Source organism: Canis lupus, chromosome 10 (genome assembly GCF_048164855.1).
Source record: "Canis lupus baileyi chromosome 10, mCanLup2.hap1, whole genome shotgun sequence".
Classification (NCBI taxonomy): Eukaryota; Metazoa; Chordata; class Mammalia; order Carnivora; family Canidae; genus Canis; species Canis lupus.
This window is the reverse complement of record NC_132847.1, coordinates 66,117,059-66,139,514: the sequence shown is the minus strand read 5'-3', so window position 1 is coordinate 66,139,514 and position 22,456 is coordinate 66,117,059. Positions and strand designations below refer to the sequence as shown.

The 22,456-nt window shown below is 44.7% G+C and overlaps 2 protein-coding genes and 2 long non-coding RNA genes across 12 annotated transcripts in view; 2 read left to right on the top strand and 2 right to left on the bottom strand.

Annotated features, from left to right (window-relative positions):
• Positions 1 to 9,425, top strand: part of FRRS1L (ferric chelate reductase 1 like) — a 29,646-nt gene extending 20,221 nt beyond the window's left edge. The window contains exon 5 of the mRNA XM_072842271.1: positions 3,087 to 9,425. Within this exon, the coding sequence (XP_072698372.1) occupies positions 3,087 to 3,259 (173 nt within the window). The 3' untranslated portion in view covers positions 3,260 to 9,425. The remainder of the gene's footprint in view (positions 1 to 3,086) is intronic.
• LOC140641840 (uncharacterized) overlaps positions 1 to 19,789 on the bottom strand; it is a 47,707-nt gene extending 27,918 nt beyond the window's left edge. For 2 of the 4 annotated variants that reach the window (XR_012038455.1, XR_012038454.1), the window contains exon 1: positions 19,179 to 19,789. This is a non-coding gene — a long non-coding RNA (uncharacterized lncRNA). The remainder of the gene's footprint in view (positions 1 to 19,178) is intronic. The other 2 variants (XR_012038453.1, XR_012038456.1) reach the window with 2 other exon arrangements.
• LOC140641841 (uncharacterized) lies at positions 17,552 to 18,152 on the bottom strand. The gene is made up of 2 exons (XR_012038457.1): positions 17,939 to 18,152; positions 17,552 to 17,629 (listed from the first exon to the last, which is right to left on the bottom strand). It is a non-coding gene; the product is annotated as an uncharacterized lncRNA (long non-coding RNA).
• TMEM245 (transmembrane protein 245) overlaps positions 18,125 to 22,456 on the top strand; it is a 102,514-nt gene continuing 98,182 nt past the window's right edge. For all 6 annotated transcript variants that reach the window (XM_072842255.1, XM_072842254.1, XM_072842253.1 and 3 more), the window contains exon 1: positions 18,125 to 18,730. In XM_072842255.1, coding sequence (XP_072698356.1) covers positions 18,140 to 18,730 — 591 coding nt within the window. In that variant the 5' untranslated portion in view covers positions 18,125 to 18,139. The remainder of the gene's footprint in view (positions 18,731 to 22,456) is intronic.

The following is a 22,456-nucleotide window of genomic DNA, read 5'->3' as shown; positions in this document are numbered from 1 at the left end:
AGAGATGGGCACCAAGCATCTCATTATCATTAGTGTTCACTTTATGACTGTCCTGGTAGTCACACATCCACCAAATTATCCTATAATTTAGCCCATTGCTCCTCAAATTTTAATGTGTACAGGAATTGCCTGGTTGTATCATTAAAATGCAGTTTCAGGGACGCCTGGGTGGCTCAAGCAGTTGGGCGTCTGCCTTTGGCTCAGGTTGTGCTCCTGGAGTTCCAGGATCGAGTCCCGCATGGGACTTCTGCATGGTGCCTGCTTCTCCTCCCTCTGCCTATGTCTCTGCCTCTCTCTGTGTCTTATGAATAGATAAATAAAATTTAAATAAATAAATAAATAAATAAATAAATAAAAATAAAATGCAGTTTCAGTAGGTCTGGGGTGGGACCTGAGATTCTGCATTTCTAACCAGCTTCCCAGTGGATGCTGGTTCATTGACGACCTCACTTTGGGTGGCAAGGCTCTTGAGCAGACCCCAGCAAAGACCCAAGCGTACATTGACGACCTCACTTTGGGTGGCAAGGCTCTTGAGCAGACCCTGTCAAAGACCCAAGCGTATCATTAGACCTTTTGGAGGCTGCCAAAAACAAGTTACATGGTGTCAGCGTTCCTCCTGTCTGATCAAGCCTAACAGCCTAAGCATGGAAGTGAGTTGTTCATGGTCTTTGTAGGAGAACTCATTACGGCTCCCAGCAATTGAGTCTTTCTCTGCTGTGTGTTCATCAACTCTCAGTTGCCTAATCTGATCTGGGTTGTCTTTTTCTATTCTTCTTTTTCAAAGTGTTTCCAGGGATTGGTCTGGAGATTTTATACCTTTTTTGCCTGTTTTTTTTTTTTTATTAATTTTTTATGTATTCATTTTGAGAGAGCAAGCCAGAGCATGAGCAGGGGGGAGGTGCAGAAGGAGAGGGAGAAGCAGGCTCCCTGCTCAACAGGGAGCCTGACGTGGGGCTTGATCTCAGGACCCCCAAGATTGTGACCTGAGCCGAAGGCAGATGCTCAACTGAGCCACCTAAAAGCTGCCTTTTATTGCCTGTTTCTAATTGGAAAAACATTTGGATGCCTCCAGATTTGTGATACCTTTCCCATTTGCTTATTTCCCAAGATCCCAACAATGGATCTGCAGTTATATCTTTGGGTACTTCTAGTACTCACGGAAGTAAATTCTATCTCATCCCGGAAAAATGAACTCATTTAAAATGGTGGGAATTGGAGCCTAAAACTTTAAATTTGAGCATGGGTTTTTCCCGTTGGTAGCAATACCCAGCCTTCATCTGAGTTCTGAACTTCAATTTCTTTGTATCTAAAATGGGGGTGATTGGGGCAGTCCCGGTGGCGCAGCGGTTTAGCGCCGCCTGCAGCCCAGGGTGTGATCCTGGAGACCTGGGATCGAGTCCCACATCAGGCTGCATGGAGCCTGCTTCTCCCTCTGCCTGTGTCTCTGCCTCTCTCTCTCTGTGTTTCTCATGAATAAATAAATAAATAAATCTTAAAAAAAATAAAATAAAATGGGGGTGATGATAATACCGACTTCATAGGATCATTGTGAGCATTAAATGAAAACAAGTATTTGAAGTTCCTTTACAAATTGTAAGGTGCTGTACTTCAGAAAGTCATCGTCTGACATAAATGGAATAATAATAGCCTAATATATTGGGCCCCACTCAAGTCTGATCCCACTTCATCTGATTAGCCCTCCAGGGCTTTGGTTGTTTTCACTGTCCTCAAACAGAACAAGCATATTCCTACCCCATCTACAGGCTTGTATACCCTTTATTGATTAAATACCTCTCTATTGATCAAATACACATTAAGCTAGGGTTTAAAGGGGATATGGGATTAGGTTTCCCTCAAGGGAAGCAGAGGTGCATGGTTATGCCTAGGAGCCTATGTACATGACCAGTCACCAGGTACATGACCAGGTTAGGTTAGATGGGAGAGGTGAGTGGATCTGTTGAAAGAAAAATTTCTGCCAACCTGAGGACTTGGCATGAGTGGGCACAGATGCTGGAGCAGGGAATTAACATGTCAAATTTGGCAGGGCCTCCCTAGCAGATAGGATTTTTTAAAAAACCCTCACTCTGAGCGCTATTTCCAAGGAAACCTTTGCTCTGAACTCACATGCCTGTAGTCTCCTTAAGCCAAGTTCTATGTGGCTTATTCAGGAGGTCAAGCACTATGAATGGGGTGCATAATAAGTGCACAGCCTTTTTCTCTTTACACATCTAACCAGTTTATAAAAATGTCTCTAGTCCAACCACTTGTTTGGTATCTTAACCCTCCTACCCTCTGTACCATTCCACCTCATTCTGACTCTCAGACCTACAGATGCACACAGAGCACACCCACACACTCTCTGATCTGACCTGGGCAGGCCACCACTTCATCTACCACAGCCAGTGACAGAGCCTGCCATCTCTAAGCAAGCATAGCGTCATCAGAAATGTTGATGATCCGTATATAAAAGGCATATTTGAGGGGAATAAAAATAGTAGCTCTTGCTGTTGAAATCAACATACAGTTTTCCTGATCGTAGGAGTAGGATAAAACTCGTTAGAGACCTTGAAAGTAGGCATTCATACAATACTGAGCAGCAACAAAGTGGGGTGAAATGGAGAGAACAGCACTATTGTTCAGGTAGTGGGAGTGTGGATTCATGAGAGCCAGTCTTTGGAGGTATATTTAGGTCATTTCGATGTTCTTTTGTATTTTTAAAAATATTTTATTTGTTTATTTATTAATGAGAGTCACAGATAGAGAGAGAGGCAGAGACACAGGCAGAGGGAGAAGCAGGCTCCATGCAGGGAGCCTGAGGTGGGACTGGATCCCGGGTCTCCAGGATCACGCCCTGGGCTGAAGGTGGCGCTAAACCGCTGAGCCACCCAAGCTGCCCTGTATTTCTATATATATACAGTTGTGGAGAATTCTGATGATTAGCTCTAATTCCTGATTCCAGATCTTTATAATTTCTACTTATGTATTTGATGCTAAAGACTTGTCTAGTCTTTCTCTTGTTTGCATACAACATTTTAAATCTGTTTTTTTTTTTTTTTTTAACTGTCCTCTTCCTTCTTTCCTTGAAGGCTCTATCACCCGACACGACATAGACTCACCACCGACTTCGGAGCGTGTTGTCAGTATTTACAAGTATGAAGATATTTTTATGCCATCAGCTGCCTATCAAACCTTCTCCTCTCCATTTTGTTTGCTTCTCATTGTTGCCCTGACCTTCTACTTATTGATGGGAACCCCTTAACCACAGCTACAAAGCCAACATGTTAAACGGATTAGAAAGTCTTTAGTATAAATATATTTTTAAAGAATATGCAGTATAATTTTAGCTTTTCTTATTTAAATAAAAAGACTGCTATGATTTCAGTTTTTTGGAAGAAAGAGCAAGCTGCTTTTCTAATCAAAGAGGATTGTTTAATATTGATCCCATACTTTTGGAAAGTACTTAAAAAATTTTTTCTAAGCACTTTCAAATGTGTTTTCTTATTTGAGCTTCATAACATCTCTGAGTTGGCTTGATGAAAATTATTAGTGCCATCTTACTGAATGGGATTTGAGGTCAAGGAAAGCTGTCTTTTTTTGGTGACCCACACGCCATGTGGCCTTGGCTACTTGGTCCGATAACATGTAGCAAGGTAGAGAAAGAGCAAGGCATAGGGATTCTCAACAACCTTTACTCTTCCAACTACAGCTCAGGAGAGTTACTTGAAGCATTACTAAAGAGCACTTCACTGGATGGCCCTAGTTCACAATCAGCCTTTTAAGGAGAAGTTTTCAATTTCCCTGAGTGTGTTTGGATGTTTACACAGCTGATGGGGGAGAATGGGAAAGATTACAATGATAAGATAATCATTCGTATTTACTTGAAATTTCTCCTTAGTAGTTATGAGAAAATATTTGTTACTGCTGTTTGGAAAGGTCAGAAACAGAACTGTGAGTGTTCTTGAGGACGTAAAACTATATTAATGATATTAATTAATGATAAAAAAATAAGAGCATTCATAGTGGTTAGAATTTGGACTCTTCTATTACTGTATTTTATAAGTTACGTGATTCATCTGTGGTTACAGCTAATTCTGTTGTCAGAGTCGAGATCCATGGAACATGGTTAACTATGTTTTATAATAGGCAAATCATCTTAATAAAAAATTTAAGGCATTTTGAAAAACATTTTTGGAGATTGTGGGGATTTGGAGTAGAAACTTTTTATAGATGAAATTTCTTTTTTAAATCAGAAAATGGGAGATGACCCCTAGAGTGAATTCACCTAGAGTTTCCATTCCAACAAGTTCAGACTTGTAAACTGGACCAGCAGTTAGCAGAACTTATCATAAAGCCTTGACTTTGTGCATTCCCTTTTTTCAAAGGAGCCCAAATGTTCCTTTGTTCTAAATATCTGTGCTAACAGCCCATTCACAGGAAAAGAGTCTATGGGGTGTCTTTGAGTTGCTGATGGATTTCCATTGTAGAGTTTTGCAGTCCTCTGGCTTGCCCCCTTCCTTGCTTTAGACCTGGCTCCAATTTTGTGGATTTTGTGATTAAACAAGAATGGAGACTGATTTCTAAAGCCATCTTTGGAATTCACTGGCAGGGTGAAAGTCTGCCTGAGGGGAGAGCTTTCAAATTCTGGAACTGTACAAAAACAAAGAAAACGTTGAGCTTCTATGACACACAGTCTACCAAGTGATGTAGGGAGAAATAATCCTCATTGCAGATGGGGAGAGTTTAAATGACATTAAGTGAGCAGAAGAACTGGGTAGGATTCAAACTCAGGTCATCTGGCTCCAGTCTGTGGCTCCACCTCCTTGCCATGGCCTTGGAGCTAAGCCCTCCCATCCCGCTGAGGGTGGCCTGTGCATACCTTCTGAACTATAGTGGTTGTTCAGTATTGGGGATACAGAGTATGCAGGCACCCACTGTGTAAATAAGAAGGCAAATATTTTTATACGTCACTCTCTTATGTATATAGTATTTCAGCTATAAATAGGTTAAGACTAAAGAGAGCCGGGCTAGCCTCTATAGCAGGCAGGGAAGGAATACATTAACGGATTTTCCCTCTGCTTATATTTCAAGTCAAGCCAATTATTTCACGAATTATTTCCACATCCATAACCAGTCTTGCATATTTGTACTTAGAACTTTCTCTGACTTCTAATTGCCATTAGGGTAAAATGAAATCCATTTCAATTACCTCCAAAATCATCTTTTGCTACCGTTCCTCACTTGCAACGTCCCTGCAAGACAGTTGCTCTCAAGTCATCTCTCACGGTGTTGCCTGTGTCCAGACTCTTCCACTTCTGGTGCTTGCTAAACTCTTTCAGCTCACAGCTTCTATATTTCTTCCAATCTCCTGGACTAGATAGGTTGGGGTCCCCCCCACATGCTCCCACAGCACGCTGGGCTTCCCCATCCTGTCGTTCACCACACTTTCCTGCAATCCCTTGCTTGCGCTCCCTTGCTAGCTCCCTAATGCAGGGACCATTTCTTGTTGCTCATCTTAACAGACGCTGCTACACTCTAGGCACTCAGCAAACACTTGGTTGGACAGAAGAAGTAAGTGAAGCTGTACTCTTGCAGCAACTTTGTGTGGTTCAGAGGCTTGTATTTCATATACAGTGCCAGCCTGGCTGGCGTTTTTCTATTTTCACCTGTGATCAAACCATAAACCATTTCTTTAGCAAACACTGAACCTTTGAAACACAGAGTCCGTGAGTACCAATGCTGTTTTGCCCTGCAGTGAACCTTAATTGATACTTTTAACAATAATTATTCTTCGCAAATAAGAATTAACAGAGCAGGGATGCAGAACAGCATTTGACTGTCATTTCAGAGGATTGTTAGTTTATAGGCACACTGAAATTAAAATTCTGTAGACTTCAGTTTCATTTATTCTTACCTAATTGAGAGTAAATTTCTGTTTTATCTCTGCATTCTCAATTTCCATATAGTACTTGTCATAGGGGAGATGCCTAACCAATGTTTTATGTTTTTTCTTTATTTTTTTATTATTTATTGATTGATTGGTTGATTTTATAAATTTATTTATTTTTGGTGTTCAATTTGCCAACATATAGAATTGCACCCAGTGCTCATCCCATCAAGTGCCCCCCTCAGTGCCTGTCACCCAGTCACCCCCACCCCCACCCACCTCCCCTTCCACCACCCTTAGTTCCTTTCCCAGAGTTAGGAGTCTTCATGTTCTGTCTCCCTTTCTGATATTTCCCACTCATTTTTTTTTCCTTTCCCCTTTATTCCCTTTCACTATTTTTTATATTCCCCAAATGAATGAGACCATATAATGTTTGTCCTTCTCCGATTGACTTATTTCACTCAGCATAATACCCTCCAGTTCCATCCACGTCAATTCAAATGGTGGGTATTTGTCATTTCTAATGGCTGAGTAATATTCCATTGTATACATAGACCACATCTTCTTTATCCATTCATCTTTCGATGGACACCGAGGCTCTTTCCACAGTTTGGCTATTGTGGACATTGCTGCTAGAAACATCGGGGTGCAGGTGTCCTGCCATTTCACTGCATCTGTATCTTTGGGGTAAATCCTCAGCAGGGCAATTGCTGGGTCATAGGGCAGATCTATTTTTAACTCTTTGAGGAACCTCCACACAGTTTTCCAGAGTGGCTGCACCAGTTCACATTCCCACCAACAGTGCAGGAGGGTTCCCCTTTCTCCACATCCTCTCCAACATTTGTGGTTTCTTGCTTTGTTAATTTTCCCCATTCTCACTGGTGTGAGGTGGTATCTCATTGTGGTTTTGATTTGTATTTCCCTGATGGCCAGTGGCCAGTTTGTTTTTTTAATATATAAAGTGCCAGAGTAGAACCATAATAACAGCTAAATGTATTTAGTGCTGTTCTAAGCACTTTATGGGGATTAACCCATTTAATCCTCACAATACCCGTAGGAGATAGATTGTTTTGTTAATCCAATTTTACAGATGAAGAAACTGAGGCTAGTCATTTGGCATAAATGACCAATGCTGGAAAAAAAAATGACCAGTGCTGGTAAGAACTTTAGAGATCATTTAACCTAATGCACTAGTTTTACAAGAAGGCAGCTGAGGCCTAGGAAGGTGAAAAGATTTCCTACATATTTGTGTCTTTATCCACACTCATTAGTATGTTTATTAAATGGAATCCACTCTCCACATTTAAATTAGGTAGGTGCTCCCCCTCTCCCCCCTTTACTGATTCACAATAAATAGGAGGACTTTTGTAGTTCTGTTTGGGGAAAGAGGTACATTTTTCTTAAACTTTCTTCTCAAAAACATTTAAAATCTTTATCAGCCATGTTAGTGCTTTTAATAGGTTTTTGTTTTTTGTTTTTGTTTTTAATACACAGATTGGACAATCCTGGAAGAGTGTATTTGCCTTAATGTTTTAGAAGTGATTTGCCTAAAACCCCAGGTCTTCTCTTTTGGAACCCAATGTCCTATTATAGTTCCACTGTAGTCTCAAAGTTGAATTTATGACCATTATTTCAGACAAAATGCAGGAGCCATATTCAGTGATTTTTTTTTTATATTCAATGATTTTTAAATTGACTTTTGTCAAATCAGAAAGTTCGGACAGGTCAGGGATGGATTTTTCATCCCAGACGGTTTTTACTACAACTTCTTGTAATTAAATTTACTGTCCAGATTCTGGATTTTGTGCTTCCAAGATGTTACCACTGAGGTTGTGTGTCATTCTTTGCCCTCGCCTGGGGTCCACAAACTTTTTCTGTCAAGGGCCAGATGATAAAGATTTCAGGCTTTGTGGTCTCTGTTTCAGCTGCTCAACTCTGTTGCAGTAAATTCAGAACCGAGTAAGCAGCAGTTTTAATTTCTCTAAGCTGTGGCGATCATGAATGACTCTTACTGGTGAATTGCTCTTCATGGTGGGGATTACAAGGTTTCAGAGTAATTAATTTCCCTGTAGATTTCTTTTTAAGCACTATCTAAATCTGTTACACCCAGGGGAGAGTTTTACACACGTGACTATGGCATCTCTCTCGTGTGTCCTAGTGGAAAAATGTTTGAGAACCCCTTCACTAGGCCAGATGCTGAGATGTATATACTTTGTTGTATATAATTGTAGTGTATATACTTGTTCTCTAAACAGAACCGGTTATGTTTAGTGGACAGTTTGATTATTCTGAGTGTGTGTATATATATATATATTTGTACATACATGATGAGGTCTGTGTGTGTTTGTACATAAATGCCTATAGATACATGCCATGCCCATGTGAAGGTCTTTGTCAGGATTGTTCCTCTTACTGATCTCTTGAATACTCTAAAACCCAAGAGATACCGCATTGTGCATATTATAGGCAACACTACCCTTGAGTTTTTAGGAATTTAGTTTGTAGAAAGGATTCCTTTATTAAGCCTTGCCGCCTCCACTCTGCATTATATGAATGGTTAAGAATGTATAAAGTATCACTCTTGAGTTTGACTTGTCTATACTTTTAGTTAAGAAGCTAAGGCTAATGTTAATTAAGTAAATGGCATGTTGATACAACCTACACATAATTTGTATTTAGATTCCTTATTCAGATATTCAGTTATTTAGTTTCAAGTTGGACTTCTTTGCTTTTTATATTTAATAAACAACCTAAGTCTAAGTTCCTTTTCACAAAAATAGTGGCTATGCTAGTGTGATTTTAAATACATCTGGAGACTGAATATCGAAGTGAATCATCAAGCTTTTTGAGATTTTTCACTTAAAATATACTGATGCTTGACTGTTTTCAGCCCCCTTACCCCCACATTTGTTATTAGGCAAATAGCTGTTCAGTTCCATCCTTCTGGAGGGTAAGTGACTCTCTAGTGACGGGGTGTTGCAGTGGTTGTGGCATTCACCCGGGTCACTAGAGTAGTTACCATTTCATCACGTACAGTGTCCACCTGAAAGAATGAATGCAGCTTCTCCACATGCCTTATTCCCGCAGACACGCTGATATGCTGGAACAATCTGGCTCCAGGAGTATTAATATACTTTTTTGAGACTGTCTACAAGATACTATTTTGTAAAAACTGCCTTTAAATAGACACTGATGGGTTATATTTGTTTTATAATAATTGTGTACCTAATGTTCACTTGAAATTGATTTTGAGATTTATGTATATTTATAAGCCTGTCCTATGTGAATTTTTACTCTAAGATGTGATACCTTACTAATAAAGACATGGATTTCTATTTATGTAAAGTAATTGTAGCAATATTCCTAGATGCTACCTAAACGATTGTTCTGTCCATTTGCCATCTCAAGATACTTTTATCTTTAGAGGATTATGTTACAGTTAGAATATATATGAGCTAGGTTAAAACTTTAAAATATAAATTCTCAACATGGTTTGAACTTCTTCCTGTTGATATAATTAAAGTTAGTTTATAATTCCTTATTGCTTTGCTCTGGTCTATTTTTGGTTTTCTGTTGTTTGTTTTATGTGCTTTTATTAGTAGTCTTCCTGAGTTTATAGACCTTGGAGAAGATGATGGCCTGTCTTGTCTGACAAAGAGGAAAATCATGTTGCAGTAGTCAGATAAAAGTCCTCGTAGAGAAACAGCTTGCAAAATGAAATTGTATTTATAGCTTCAGCTTAATACCTTTATCAAATAGTAATGGAGGCCTATAATCCCATTTAAAGTATACAATCTTAATTGGTTAGTAGCACATCATTAGCTCATAACTCATGATCTCGGTTATGAATCTTAATGGAAGCTAAATCATATTTTATGTTAAGAATAGTTAAAGATGCCTGGGTGGCTCAGCGGTTGAGCATCTATCTGTCTTCGACTCAAGCAAGCTCCCAAGAGGAGCCTGCTTCTCCCTCTGCCTGTGTCTCTGCCTCTCTCTGTGTCTCTCGTGAATAAATACAATCTTTAAGAAAAAAAAAAGAATAGGGTTTAGTAGTAGAGCCTCATGATCATGAGGGAGGTGTGGGACTTGCAGAATGTAGCAGCTGAGCTTCAGTACTACCAGGGCTAGACTGAGAAGCTCAAGGAATGTCAGGTTAGGAAAGAATCAGGCATTATCACATTCTATGTTATAGGCTCTAATCCTCAATGCCCCCCCACTCCCCCACCCCCATGAAAACAAGTATTTTGTTATTTCTTGGTATTTTAAGTGTTCCCTCTGGCATTTGTTTGGCAGGATCCTCAGTGGCTAGCTCAGCTGTTAGACCTGAACCTGGCTGATGGCTGAGTTGGAATCTTCTTTGGGCTCAGTCCTAGGTACAAGGGCCAGGGGACAAGCTGTAAGAAGAGACAGCTGAAGTATAGTGGATGTGAAATCACCTGAAGCCGGGAGGTCAAGAAGCTTTACCCACTTGTTCATTCATTCATTCAACATATACTGAGGATTCTTTTTCTTTTTAAGATTTTATTTATTTATTCATGAGACACACAGAGAGAGACAGAAAGGCAGAGACACAGGCAGATGGAGGAGCAGGCTCCCTACGGGGAGCCCGACGTGGGACTTGATCCTGGGACCCTGGGATCACGCCCTGAGCTGAAGGCAGATGCTCAACTGCTGAGCCACCCAGGCATCCCTATACTGAGGATTCTTATGTACCAATTCCTGTGCTAGACACTGAACAAAGAGGACTAAAGGAAGAACAGCTTTTGATTTTTGCCCCTATGAGGCTCATAGCCTGCTGGGGAGGCAGACATAAACACCATGATAAGACCTTTTGGTGACTGCAGTGCTAAGGAAATACTCAGGTGTGGTGCAGATAAGGAGTAGGGACCCTCCCCCAGCCTGGGGCAACCAGTGGAGCTGGCAGTGATCCTGAAGCTGAGCCTTAAGGATGAAAGGAAGGAGTAAAGCAGGCGAAAGGTATGGAAAACCAAGAAAGAGGACAACCCCAGAAGAAAAACCAGCAGGTGTGTCCAGGACCACTGCCATTTGACAAGGTTGATATGTTTCCCATTGCTGCTGTAGCAAATTCCCATAAATTCAGTGGCTTAAAATAACAAAAATGTGTTCTCTTTGAATTCTGGAGGCCAGAAGTCTGAACTGAATCTTATGGTGCTGAAATCAAGATGTCGGGAGGGCTGATTTCTTCTGGGAGCTCCAGGGGCGAGGATCCTCCCTGCCTCTTCCAGCTTCAGGTACCTGTAGGCATTCCTTGGCATCTGGCCTCACCACTCCAATTTCTCTACATCCTTGGTCAGATTGCTGCTTCTCTTCTGTAGCCTGATCTCTCCCCTCCCTCTGATAAAGATACTTAAGGGGCAGCCTGGGTGGCTCAGCAGTTTAGCACTGCCTTCGGCCCAGGGTGTGGTCCTGGAGACCCTGGATCAAATCCCACATCGGGCTCCCTGCATGGAGCCTGCTTCTCCCTCTGCCTGTGTCTCTGCCTCTCTCTCTCTCTCTCTCTCTCTCTCTGTGTGTGTGTCTCTCATGAATAAATAAATAAAATCTTTTTTTAAAAAAAGATACTTAAGATTAAAAAAAAATACTTAAGATTAAATTTAGGCCCCACCCATGTAACCCAGGATAATCACCCATCTCAAAATCTTTTAGGTGCCAGGTGCCTTTTACTACCTAAGGTAGCACACTTGATAGGTCGTAGGGATTAGGACGTGGCCATTCTTCTTTCCATCACAGTGCTGGAGGATAAAGGACAAGGCAGAGATGGGGAGAAGTGAGAGTGAGTGTGGCCTGTTCACAGAAGACCTTGGAAGTCAGTGTAAGGAGCTTGGACTCTTCCTAGGGGGTAAGGAGGTATTTTGTTTTGTTTTGTTTTAAGATTTTATTTATTCATGAGAGACACAGAGATAGAGAGAGAGAGAGGCAGAGACATAACCGGAGGTAAAAGCAGGCTCCTTGCAGGGAGCCCTATGTGGGACCTGATCCTAAGACTCAGGGATCATGCCCTGAGCCAAAGGTAGATGCTCAACCACTGAGCCCCCCAGGCGTCCTGGGTAAGGAGATTTTGAAAGGATCAGATTGTATCTGAGAAAAGCTGTACTGCCTGTATTGTAGAGAACTGACTGGAGCAGGAGGGCAGAGATGGTAGGAGAGACCACCCAGAGGCTTCAGTGACATCACCGTGTGGTGCCAAGAGCATATAAACAAGTGACACTTAGGATTCAAACCCAGCAAGACTTGATTCCCAAACACAAATAGTTTATTTATAAATAAAGAGGGATTAGTCTGGCCAATTTGAAATGCATCCAGCATCTTCTGGTTTTCAGTCTTATTCTGATTTACCCAGAAGGGTGGGTGTGTTTATACATTGGGTGGCCTCAGCCTTAGTTTGGGTATATTGTTGGGAGTAGAGCCAAGGAAGGGGCAGGCTCAGAATTCCCAATTCTGATCTGGAACTCTCAACCTCAGCCATTCCAGATAAAATGTAGATCTCTCCTGTGAAGATGCATAGCTATCAACTAGGGACGCTTAAGGCCAGCTACTTTCTGGATAGGCACCCTGACTTTCAGCACAGAATTGCTAATCACAAAATTCACCCTTCTTCCTACCTTAGAAGAGGAAGAGGAGGCTGTCTTGGTTGCACTTTTTTTCTTTTTTTTTTTTAAGATTTTTTTTTTTTTTTTTTTTTGAAAGAGAGAGAGAGAGCACAAGCAGGGGGAGGAGCAGAGGGAGAGAGAGAAGTCGACTCTGCTGAGCAGGGAGCTGGTCTCAGGGCTGTATCCCAGCACCTCAAGATTATGAACTGAGTCCAAGGCATACACTTAACCAACTGAGCCATCACAGGCACCTCACTGTTGCAGACTTTTAAAAAGTGTGTGTGTGTGTGTGTGTGTGTGTGTGTGTGTGTGTGTTCCCAAAAGGACTGACCAAATTGCTTTTTATTCACCTGGCTCTGTCCTGGGTGCATGGGTCTCAGTTGAGTTGATTGAATCCATTTAATCATCTCTTCAGTCATCTTTTCATTAACTAGTGAAATTGTCTTTGGTGACACAGCATGGAAGGTTAGCTGAAGCTGGATGTCACAGCCCGGAAGGACAGGAAAGCCTACACTCCATTCAGTGACCCCACGTGGGTTCATGTGTTCCAGCGTGGGATGAGGAGAGGGAAGGGGGAGCAGTTAGGGAGTCAGGCAAGACCTGATGGTTGCAGACTTGTTTGCAATATTTGTCCTTCAGCCATTCAGATTTTTTAAAAAAACAAAACTCTCAGTAATTTCTCACATACACACTAATTCACTTCCTAAACCCTTCTTCTACACCAGTTATCTGCCTTTTTAGTTTGCCGGTTTTACCTAGTATCAGATGCCCCATGGTTAGTTACAGTAGGGAAGACAAATAAGTTTAATCGGTTGATAGTGGTTTCCTAGAATGTTCCGCTGAGGATTTGGAGGCTATGTCTAGGCACAGGAAGAAAGAGATTAGCGGTTGATCAGCAGTGTCTGTATTGGACTTAGCAAAGAAAAGTGGTAACTCATATTTGGAATTTGAATGCATGTCTGATTACTTTTTCACATGATCTTTCCTCCTTCACTGTACATACTTATCACTTTATACATGACATACACACTCCATGGTTTCTTGTTTTATTTTGCTTATTTTTTATCTTTATTCCAGTATAGTTCATACAGTGTTAAATTAGCGTACACTATAGTGATTCAACAATTCTGTATATAACTCAGTGCTCCTCAAAATAGGTATACTCTTCATCTCCTTTACCTATCTCCCCTATCCCCCCACCTACCACCCCTTGGTAACCATCTGTTTTCTCCAGTTAAAAGAGTCTGTTTAAAAAAAAAAAAAAGAGTTTGTTTTTTTGGTTTATCTCTTTTGTTTCCTTTGTCTTTGATACGGACTCTATTGTAAGCACTGGATTTTGTACAAAGCAGGTGCTTAGCACAACTCAGTAACTTTTTAGAGACACTTGGAGAACTCTAAGATACAATGCCCAGGACAATCCTCTCCTGCCTGTATTTGCTTTATCTCTGGGGCTTTTATCTTTTTTTTTTTTTTAAGATTTTATTTATTTATTCATGAGAGACAGAAAGAGAAGCAGAGACATAGGCAGAGGGAGAAGCAGGCTACCTGCAGGGAGCCTGATGCGGGACTCGATCCCAGGACCCCAGGATCATGACCTGAGCCAAAGGCAGATGCTCAACCACTAAGGCACCCAGGCGTCCCTCTGGGGCTTTTATCTTGATACCTTGGGTAAGTGTGTGTGGTGGGTGGGGGGTGGGGGTGACTTCGGACATTAATTGTTGTTTAAGAGCTGCCTCTGGCTTCAAGACATCCAGGCATCGAGTCACCCAGGGTCCCCTATCAGGTTTTCACCAAATCCCAGGCACTATGCTGCTGCTTTAGACACACTCTTACTTTGAAAATCCTCACAGCAACCCATAATGTAGGTATTGTCATTTTATCTGCCAGAAAGCTTTCTGTTGCAGGAAATGTAAAACCCAAAACTGGCTTTTGTGATTAGGGAATTGATGGTTTGTGCAACTGGAAAGCCAAAGGCAGTGTGGTCCTAGGGTCCGCTTGATCCACTCCTGAGCCCATTTTTACTTCCACTGGGATCCTGGATGTCCGTGGAGGCCGTTCTTGCCTGGGGTGGTCGGGGTGAGTTGCTATGTGAGGTGAACAAAGCTCAAGTAGCCTTGCATTTTGGAGGTGAAGCTTAAAAAGTACATGTCCTGTGAACTAGAGAATTGAATGGACCATGTGTACTCAAATTTAGTTTGTGGGTTCTCCATCTCAGTAACTCTCAACCACAGGAATGCCTGGCAGAAGCATTCTCACTGTTTCAGTAACATTTCGGACAGGAAGTACAAACAGGCTTTTTGAAAGGCGATCACCCATTCATTCACTTGCTCAGCAAACATTGAGCTTCTGCTCTGTACTGTGAATGTCACATGCTGTGTCTGGTGCCGGGGACACAGAGATGAAGCAAACCCATATAAAGCACTGACCTTGAGCACAGCATGGTAGGGACCAGTATAGCGTGGTGAGCAAGATGCTGTGGGAACCCAGCCTTAAATTAGGCCATACAAATGTTAGTCTAGTTTCCAGTGCATCAGCCATCATTTCTATTAGAATTTCATTCTGGGATCCCTGGGTGGCGCAGCGGTTTAGCGCCTGCCTTTGGCCCAGGGCATGATCCTGGAGACCCGGGATCGAATCCCACATTGGGCTCCCGGTGCATGGAGCCTGCTTCTCCCTCTGCCTGTGTCTCTGCCTCTCTCTCTCTGTGACTATCATAAATAAATTAATTAATTAAAAAAAATTAGAATTTCATTCTTCACTGGGAATTCTATTGGAAACTTGTCAGTTCTTTTTTTTTTTTTAAGATTTATTTATTTATTTATTCATAGAGAAACAGAGAGAGGCAGAGACACAGGCAGAGGGAGAAGCAGGCTCTATGCAGGGAGCTCGATGCAGGACTCGATCCCAGAACCCCAGGATCACCTGAGCCAAGGGCAGATGCTCAACTGCTGAGCCACCTAGGCATCCTGAGACTTGTCAGTTCTATTGCTTTGGCCATTAGAACAGTTTTGAAATGTTTGGCAATTTTGCTTTTTGCTGAGACTTGGAAGCAGAACACCGTGACAGGGAATTTTTGGTTTGCTGAGTGGGAGCCAGAACACAGGTTAGGCAACCTTATTGCTGCCCCCATCCCCCACCCCCAACCAAGTCCAATGCATACCTAAGTCAGTTTCTGTTTGTAAAGGCTTTAGTTTAAAATGGAGTTGTTGGGGAGGTTTGGGGTTTTTTTGGGGGGGTTTTGTTTTTCTTTTTTTGTAACTAGAGGAAGACAACTGAGTCTTTGGTTGGAGGAAGACAGGGGATGCTTGGTCTTTGTTACCTCACTGACACTGTTGGATTTTTTTTTTTTTTTTGGATTGGTTTTGAGCCCCTGTGACTAGAGTAGAGAAGGCCAGATATGGAAAGAACTCTTTATGAGAAGAGGTACAATACATTGAGCACAAGTGGCCTGGTTTAGGGCGTGAGTCACAAAGGGGCAGGCAAGTCAGGGCAGAGGACTTCCTCCCTACCTCTGAATGGAACCCAGCTCTTTGGCACTCTGAGGTTTAGAAGTTAGGTTCTGGGAATAGTGACATAGGCACTGCCAACCCTATGACAGGAACTGGAGGCAGTGAGCTGTGTGGGCAGCGGGGTGGACGTAGGGTGGTTGGTGGTTGACTCATGTCTCTAAGTATATGTTAGGCACCCTCTTTGGGATTCCCCACTCATTACTGAGGACTTTTTGGGAGGGAGGCTGAGGCCTTGTTGTGATATAAATAGGAGCTTGGAATCAGTGTAAAATGGGCATTGAAAGCAAATGTGGCCATGATGGAAATATAATCTCAGCAGCACTGGACAAAGTAGAGAAGCAAACCAAAATGTAAGACAACTGAAGCGATATATTTACAGAGTTAAAGTCCAAAGACCACTTGAAAAACAAGAGCTGTGACCTGAAACCTAGAAAAACGAGATGGAAAGGAATTATATTTTATTTCCTGAATCCCTTTGTCTCCCAGCCTTAGTAACCAACAGTTTCTTCATCTGAAAACTGTGGATAATGATACTTGTCCTGGCTACTTTAGAAGAGAAGCAAAAACTAAGTTTAAATTAATATGAAAACTTACTGAAAACAGAAAAGGGATAACCTGCAGGGTTTCAAAGCAGTCACATATTACTTAGTAAAGCATGCCTGCTTCCCTTTTTTTTTTCCTTTCTGTTTCTCTTTTTAAAGATTTGTTTGAGAGAGAAAAAACACTGTGGGAGTGGGAGGAGGGGCACACGGAGAGGGAGAGAGAATCTCAGGCAGACTCCACATCCTTGGGGCTCTTTCTTTCTTTTCTTTTCCTTTCTTGCCCTCCCTCCCTCCCACCCTTCCTTCCGTCCTGCTCCTTCCTTTTCTTCTTTCCTTCCTTCCTTTGGTCTTCTTTTAATAAAAATGCTGTTTGAGGTGTGAGTAGTACGCTTGGGTCCCAGGACCTTTCCAACATAAACAGGAGCAATTTGCACTGCCCTAGAGCTTCCTCTTTTTCTCTCCTGAGATTAGAGCTTCTGTTATTATCATTTCCATGCGACAGAGGGGGAAATCAGGGTTGGGAGCTTAATTAACCTGACCCCCAGGCCTTAAAAACAAAACAGTGGCAGTTTGAGACTCTGATCTAGAGCTCTTTTAGAAGTTTATCTGGCTCCCACGTGACGCCTACCCCAATGTCAACAGTAACCTTACTTTACAGTCCACCAAGGAGCTTTGAAAAACATGCCAAAGATCACTTGTCAAACCAATTAGTATAGTGGGTAAGACAATAGATTTAGGAGCCAGATTTGGAGGTTTTTTTTTTTTTAGGTTTTTATTTATTCATGAGAGAGAGAGGCAGAGACACAGGCAGAGGGAGCAGCAGGCTCCATGCAGGGAGCCCGACGCGGGACTCGATCCCAGGTCTCCAGGGTCACGCCCTGGGCCGAAGGCAGACGCTCAAACCGCTGAGCCACCCAGGGATCCCCAAACTCGGAGTTTGAAGCATGCCTTTGCACTCAGGAGCTGCGTGACCTCGCCAACCTTGGCAAGGTGCTTAACTTCTCCGTGCCTCAGTTTCCTTTTTTTTTTTTTTTTTCTTTTTGTAAAGTGGGAATGACATCATGTTCTCTGCAGGGCGTTGTCCTAAGGATTCAACGAACGAGCCACTTGGAACAGGGTCTGCGATATGGCCACCGCTACTTAAAGCCCTGCACCGGAGCGAACCCTTTGCTTGTATCAAAGGAATCAAATAGAGCTGAATGCGGGGATCCGTCCCCTACCCCCACCCACCCCGGGGTCCCGAGGCACAGCCTGGAGTCCCAGTCTACGAATGCAGTGCGCCCCTTTTGGAATTCCGCCTCCTGAAAAGTTGAGTTTACCCCACGGGCGAAGGGACGTCTTTCCCCGCCCCGCCCCGCATCTTGGAAGATGTTGAGCCCCGAAACCTGTTACCTGGCTCCGCAGGAACCAATGGGCGAGGGAGCGCTGTCCCCACTTTCTGGGAGTTGTAGTTCCCGGTGGGTCTCGTGCGCGCTCGGTGCGCAGCGGGGAACTACGACGTCCACAATGCCGCGCGCCGCGCGCCTGGCCTCGCTCCCGTGCCTCCCGCTCCGCTTCCCGGCACCGCCTCTCGGCGGCCGCAGCTGGGGCGCTATGGCCGACGGCGCCGGCCCCGCAGAGGCGCCCAGTCCGAGGGGCTCCCCGGGCCGGGCGCCCCGGGTCCCGCGCCCGGGCGGCGGCGGCGGCGGCGGCGGCGGCGGCGGCGGGGAGCCCCCGAGGACGCCGGCGCTGGCGCTGCGCTTCGACAAGCCTATCAAGCAGGCCTTCTACAACACGGGGGCCGTGCTGTTCGTGTGCCTGTGCTGCGGCGCCGCCGTGCTCGTCTACTTCATCCTGGAGGCCTTCCTGCGGCCGCTGCTCTGGGCCGTGCTGTGCGGCACCTTCCTGCACCCCTTCAAGAGCTCCCTGACGCGCCTGGGCCGCCACTGGCTGCAGCGCCTGCACCGCGCGCACACGCCCATCGTGCTGGCCGCGCTGCTGCTGCCGCTCTGCTTCGCCGACTACGGCGTCGAGGCCCTGGGCGAGCAGGCGCTGCGCCGCCGCCGCCTGCTGCTGCTGCTGGGCGCCGGCGGCCCGCTCCTCTACGGCCTCTACAGCCTGGGCAGCTACCTGGGCGTGCAGGTGCTGCTGGCCTACGCCGGCGCGCTCATCTGCCGCGGGCTGGACTACTTCAGCAGCCTGTGGGTGAGTAAGCGGCGGCCCGGGCCCCGCTGCACCCCGCTGCACCCCGCGTAGCTCCCGGGGGTGCCGGCCCGCAGCGCCGCCTCCCGGGTGCGGGGACCGTCGGAAAAGCCTGCGCCCTCCTCCCCGTGCACCCGCGGAGCGTGGCCCGCTTCCTTCCACGCAGAGCCTCCCCTGTCCCCCTCCCCCGCACCGTGCAGGGACCGTCGGAAAAGCCTGCGCCCTCCTCCCCGTGCACCTGGGGAGCGTGGCCCGCTTCCTTCCACGCAGAGCCTCCCCTGTCCCCCTCCCCCCCCACCGTGCAGGGACCGTCGGAAAAGCCTGCGCCCTCCTCCCCGTGCACCTGGGGAGCGTGGCCCGCTTCCTTCCACGCAGAGCCTCCCCTGTCCGCCCCCCCCCCCCCCACCGTGCAGGGACCGTCGGAAAAGCCTGCGCCCTCCTCCCCGTGCACCTGCGGAGCGTGGCCCGCTTCCTTCCACGCAGAGCCTCCTCTGTCCGCCGCCCCTATCGTAATAATAGACCCCCCTCCTTGGGGGGTCGTGTCCCCCACGTTGGGAGTCGCAGTCCAGCTTGGCAGGTGGACGTGCGCATCGGCAGGTGGACTTGGTTGGACTTGCCCCTGGTCAGAGGAGGCGGAGGGTGGTTGGTGGCGCCGGCCGTCTTTCATCTTTCGTGCCCATGTGGGTTTTTTTTCTGGACGGCAGAGAGGGACCGACCTTACAGACCTTAGTCCAGCTTGTCATTCTGCAGGTTGGAGAGCTCACTTCTTGCCAGACTAGGGCTGGTTAGTGGCAGAGAAGGCCCGACTTGGCTCCAGTTTCTCGAGTCCTGAAACGAAGCTTGCTTCAAAGGCCCTGTGGCTTCTGAGTTCAGGTGACTTTTAGTTTGTGGGAGGCGCCCAGGTCTGCTCCACACCGCACTCTACTTCTTGGGAACCACCTGTGGAGGGAAGGCTGTACCACAGTCCTTTGCCTCCAGCTTGGATTCCTGGAGCACACTGGGTGAAGGAGACGTAGATTGGTGATTCTTGGATCACCCTGAGCTTATTCTTAGAAAATTAGGGAGCTTTAGAATGGGAAGGGATTTCTTTTTCTTTTTTTTTTTTTTTTAAGATTTTATTTATTCATGAGAGACACAGAGAGGCAGAGACACAGGCAAAGGGAGAAGCAGGCTCCCTGCAGGGAACCCCGCATGGGAATCGATCCCAGGGATCATGACCTGAGCCAAAGGCAGACACTCAACCACTGAGCCATCCAGGCACCCCGGGAAGGGATTTCAAAGACCATCTAGTGACACGTTTCCTAACTCAGACTAGATACCCAACTGTTTAACTGAAGACTCTTAAAAATGGGTGCATATTTAATGGGTAAGAAGGTTAATTTGTCCATAAACGGTACCATTTAAAAATAATTTCTCACTTTTGTCAGTGGTCAGGGCACTTAGACATCAAGTTCAAAATAATACCCCGTATGTGTCAGACAGGGCTTTAACTCGCCAAGGTTATTTGTAGACTCATGATTGATCCCAGAACTCCTGTATTCTCTCTTGCTCTATCATTACCACCTCTCAGTTTTCATTAAAAGTGATCAAACGTGTTAACAGATACTAGGGTTTGTAGGGGTTTATTTATTTATTTTTTATTTTTTAAAGATTTATTTATTTGAGAGAGAGAGAGGGCGAGCCCAGAGGGAGAGTGAGATGGAGAAGCAGACTCCCCTCTGAGCGGGGAGCCAGACGGGGGGCTCCATCCCAGGACCCTGAGATTACCACCTGAGCCAAAGGCAGACCAAGGGAGCCACCCTGGTGCCTCTTTGGTAGGGGTTTATTATTTTTATTTATTTATTTTTAAAGATTTTATTTATGAGAGACACAAAGAGAGACAGGCAGAAGGAGAAGCAGGCTCCACGCAGGGAGCCCGACATGGGACTCGATTCTGGGTCTCCAGGATCAGGACCCGGGCTGCCTTTTAAGGGGTTTATTTTATTTTATTTATTTTATTTTATTTTATTTTATTTTATTTTATTTTATTTTATTTTATTTTATTATTTTATTTTATTAATTTTTTAAAAAAGATTTTATTTATTCATGAGAGACACACAGAGAGAGGGAGAGACACACAGAAAGAGAGAGGCAGAGACACACAGAAAGACAGAGGCAGAGACACAGGCAGAGGGAGAAGCAGGCTCCACGCAGGGAGCCCGATGTGGGACTCGATCCCAGGTCTCCAGGATCGCACCCTGGGCTGAAGGCGGCGCAAAACCGCTGAGCCACCTGGGCTGCCCTCTGTAGGGGTTTAAAAGGAGTAAGATGCACGCGTTGTCTTCAAGGTGTATATAATTATATATGAACAAATTCTCATGCAGAGGACAGACACACATGTCATTACCCACTAGTTATGGGCCAGCAGGATATTGGGGAGTGACGCATTCATAATTTTGGGACACTGCCTATGTGTGCAACTGCTAAGTGATCAGATAGACAAGCTTTGGCCTCCAAGTGGCCTGGGCTGTTTCATTTGTGGTAGGTAGGAGGAATGTGGAGTGACCTTTCAACTCCTAGGGCTTGCTGGATTGCCAGGTGGGAGTGATCCTGGAGTTTATGTACTTTTTACTGCCAGACGCCTGCCACTTTTTAGGAGAGGCTTCTTAGGCACAGAGAATGTGATTGTCCCAAAGGCACACCATGTGAAGAAATCTATGGTTGCTTTTCTGGAGTATGCCCCTTTTCCTTTACCCTGTTATTTGTACCTTCAGTGCTATTTCTTGTTTCACAGTTTAGTTGATTGACTGCCTCATATAAGGCAGACTGCTGTATGCTGTTAAGAAATATAAACACTATGACTTGATTCCTATCCAAGAACCTCCATCTTGTTGGAGGCAGACACATACATAGTTTCTGCTGACATTTTGACTGTTGATACTGTAATTTAGTGTAAGTTATTGTAGGCAAGGCCAACTAGCTTATCCATCAAAGTATAGGAAATTGGAAAATAAAAGCCCCAACATGTGAATAGTGTAACTTCATACTGTAGTAAGAAGTTGGATACATGGGTAAATTAGGATGAGTGGAAACTGGAGCATTTCAGCCAGTTACCCTCAATAAATAGGAGGAATTTGGTACCAGTGAAGAAGCATCTGTAGCTGAATGTGTGTAGTTTCGTAAATCTTTTTGCAGAGGAGAAACCCTCAGAGAGGCAGAGACACAGGCAGAGGGAGAAGCAGGTTCCATGTAGGCAGCCCGACATGGGACTTGATCCCAGGATTCCAGGATCATGCCCTGGGCCGCAGGCAGGAGCTAAACCACTGAGCCACCCAGGTATCCCAGAAACCCTCATTTTTGTATTTTACTTAAATACCCTAGTTGTGGGTGAATGGAAGAGAAGTTAGGGCCAATATCAATTTCAAGGCAGGAGGCAGGGATTAGGGTGGTCAAAGCAATTAATGATTTTTAAAAGGCTTGAACCAGCTCTTTAGTTGGAGAGGAGTACCCAGGAAGCAGAGACAGGGAGTCCTCAGCTCTCAGCCAAAAGTGGTGATTAAGCCCTGACCCGAAGCGAAGGAACATCATGTGACCAGGCAAGTGGCCGACTCTAACTTTTCTATCTCATAGTTCACCTTTGGTGTGGTTCTATGAGCCCAAGCAGGGCTGCCTGGTTTAGGAAAAAGAGTCCGTGTTTTCTAGACAACTTGTATATTTGAGCCTGTGCTGAAGAGGGAAGGTATAGATGGG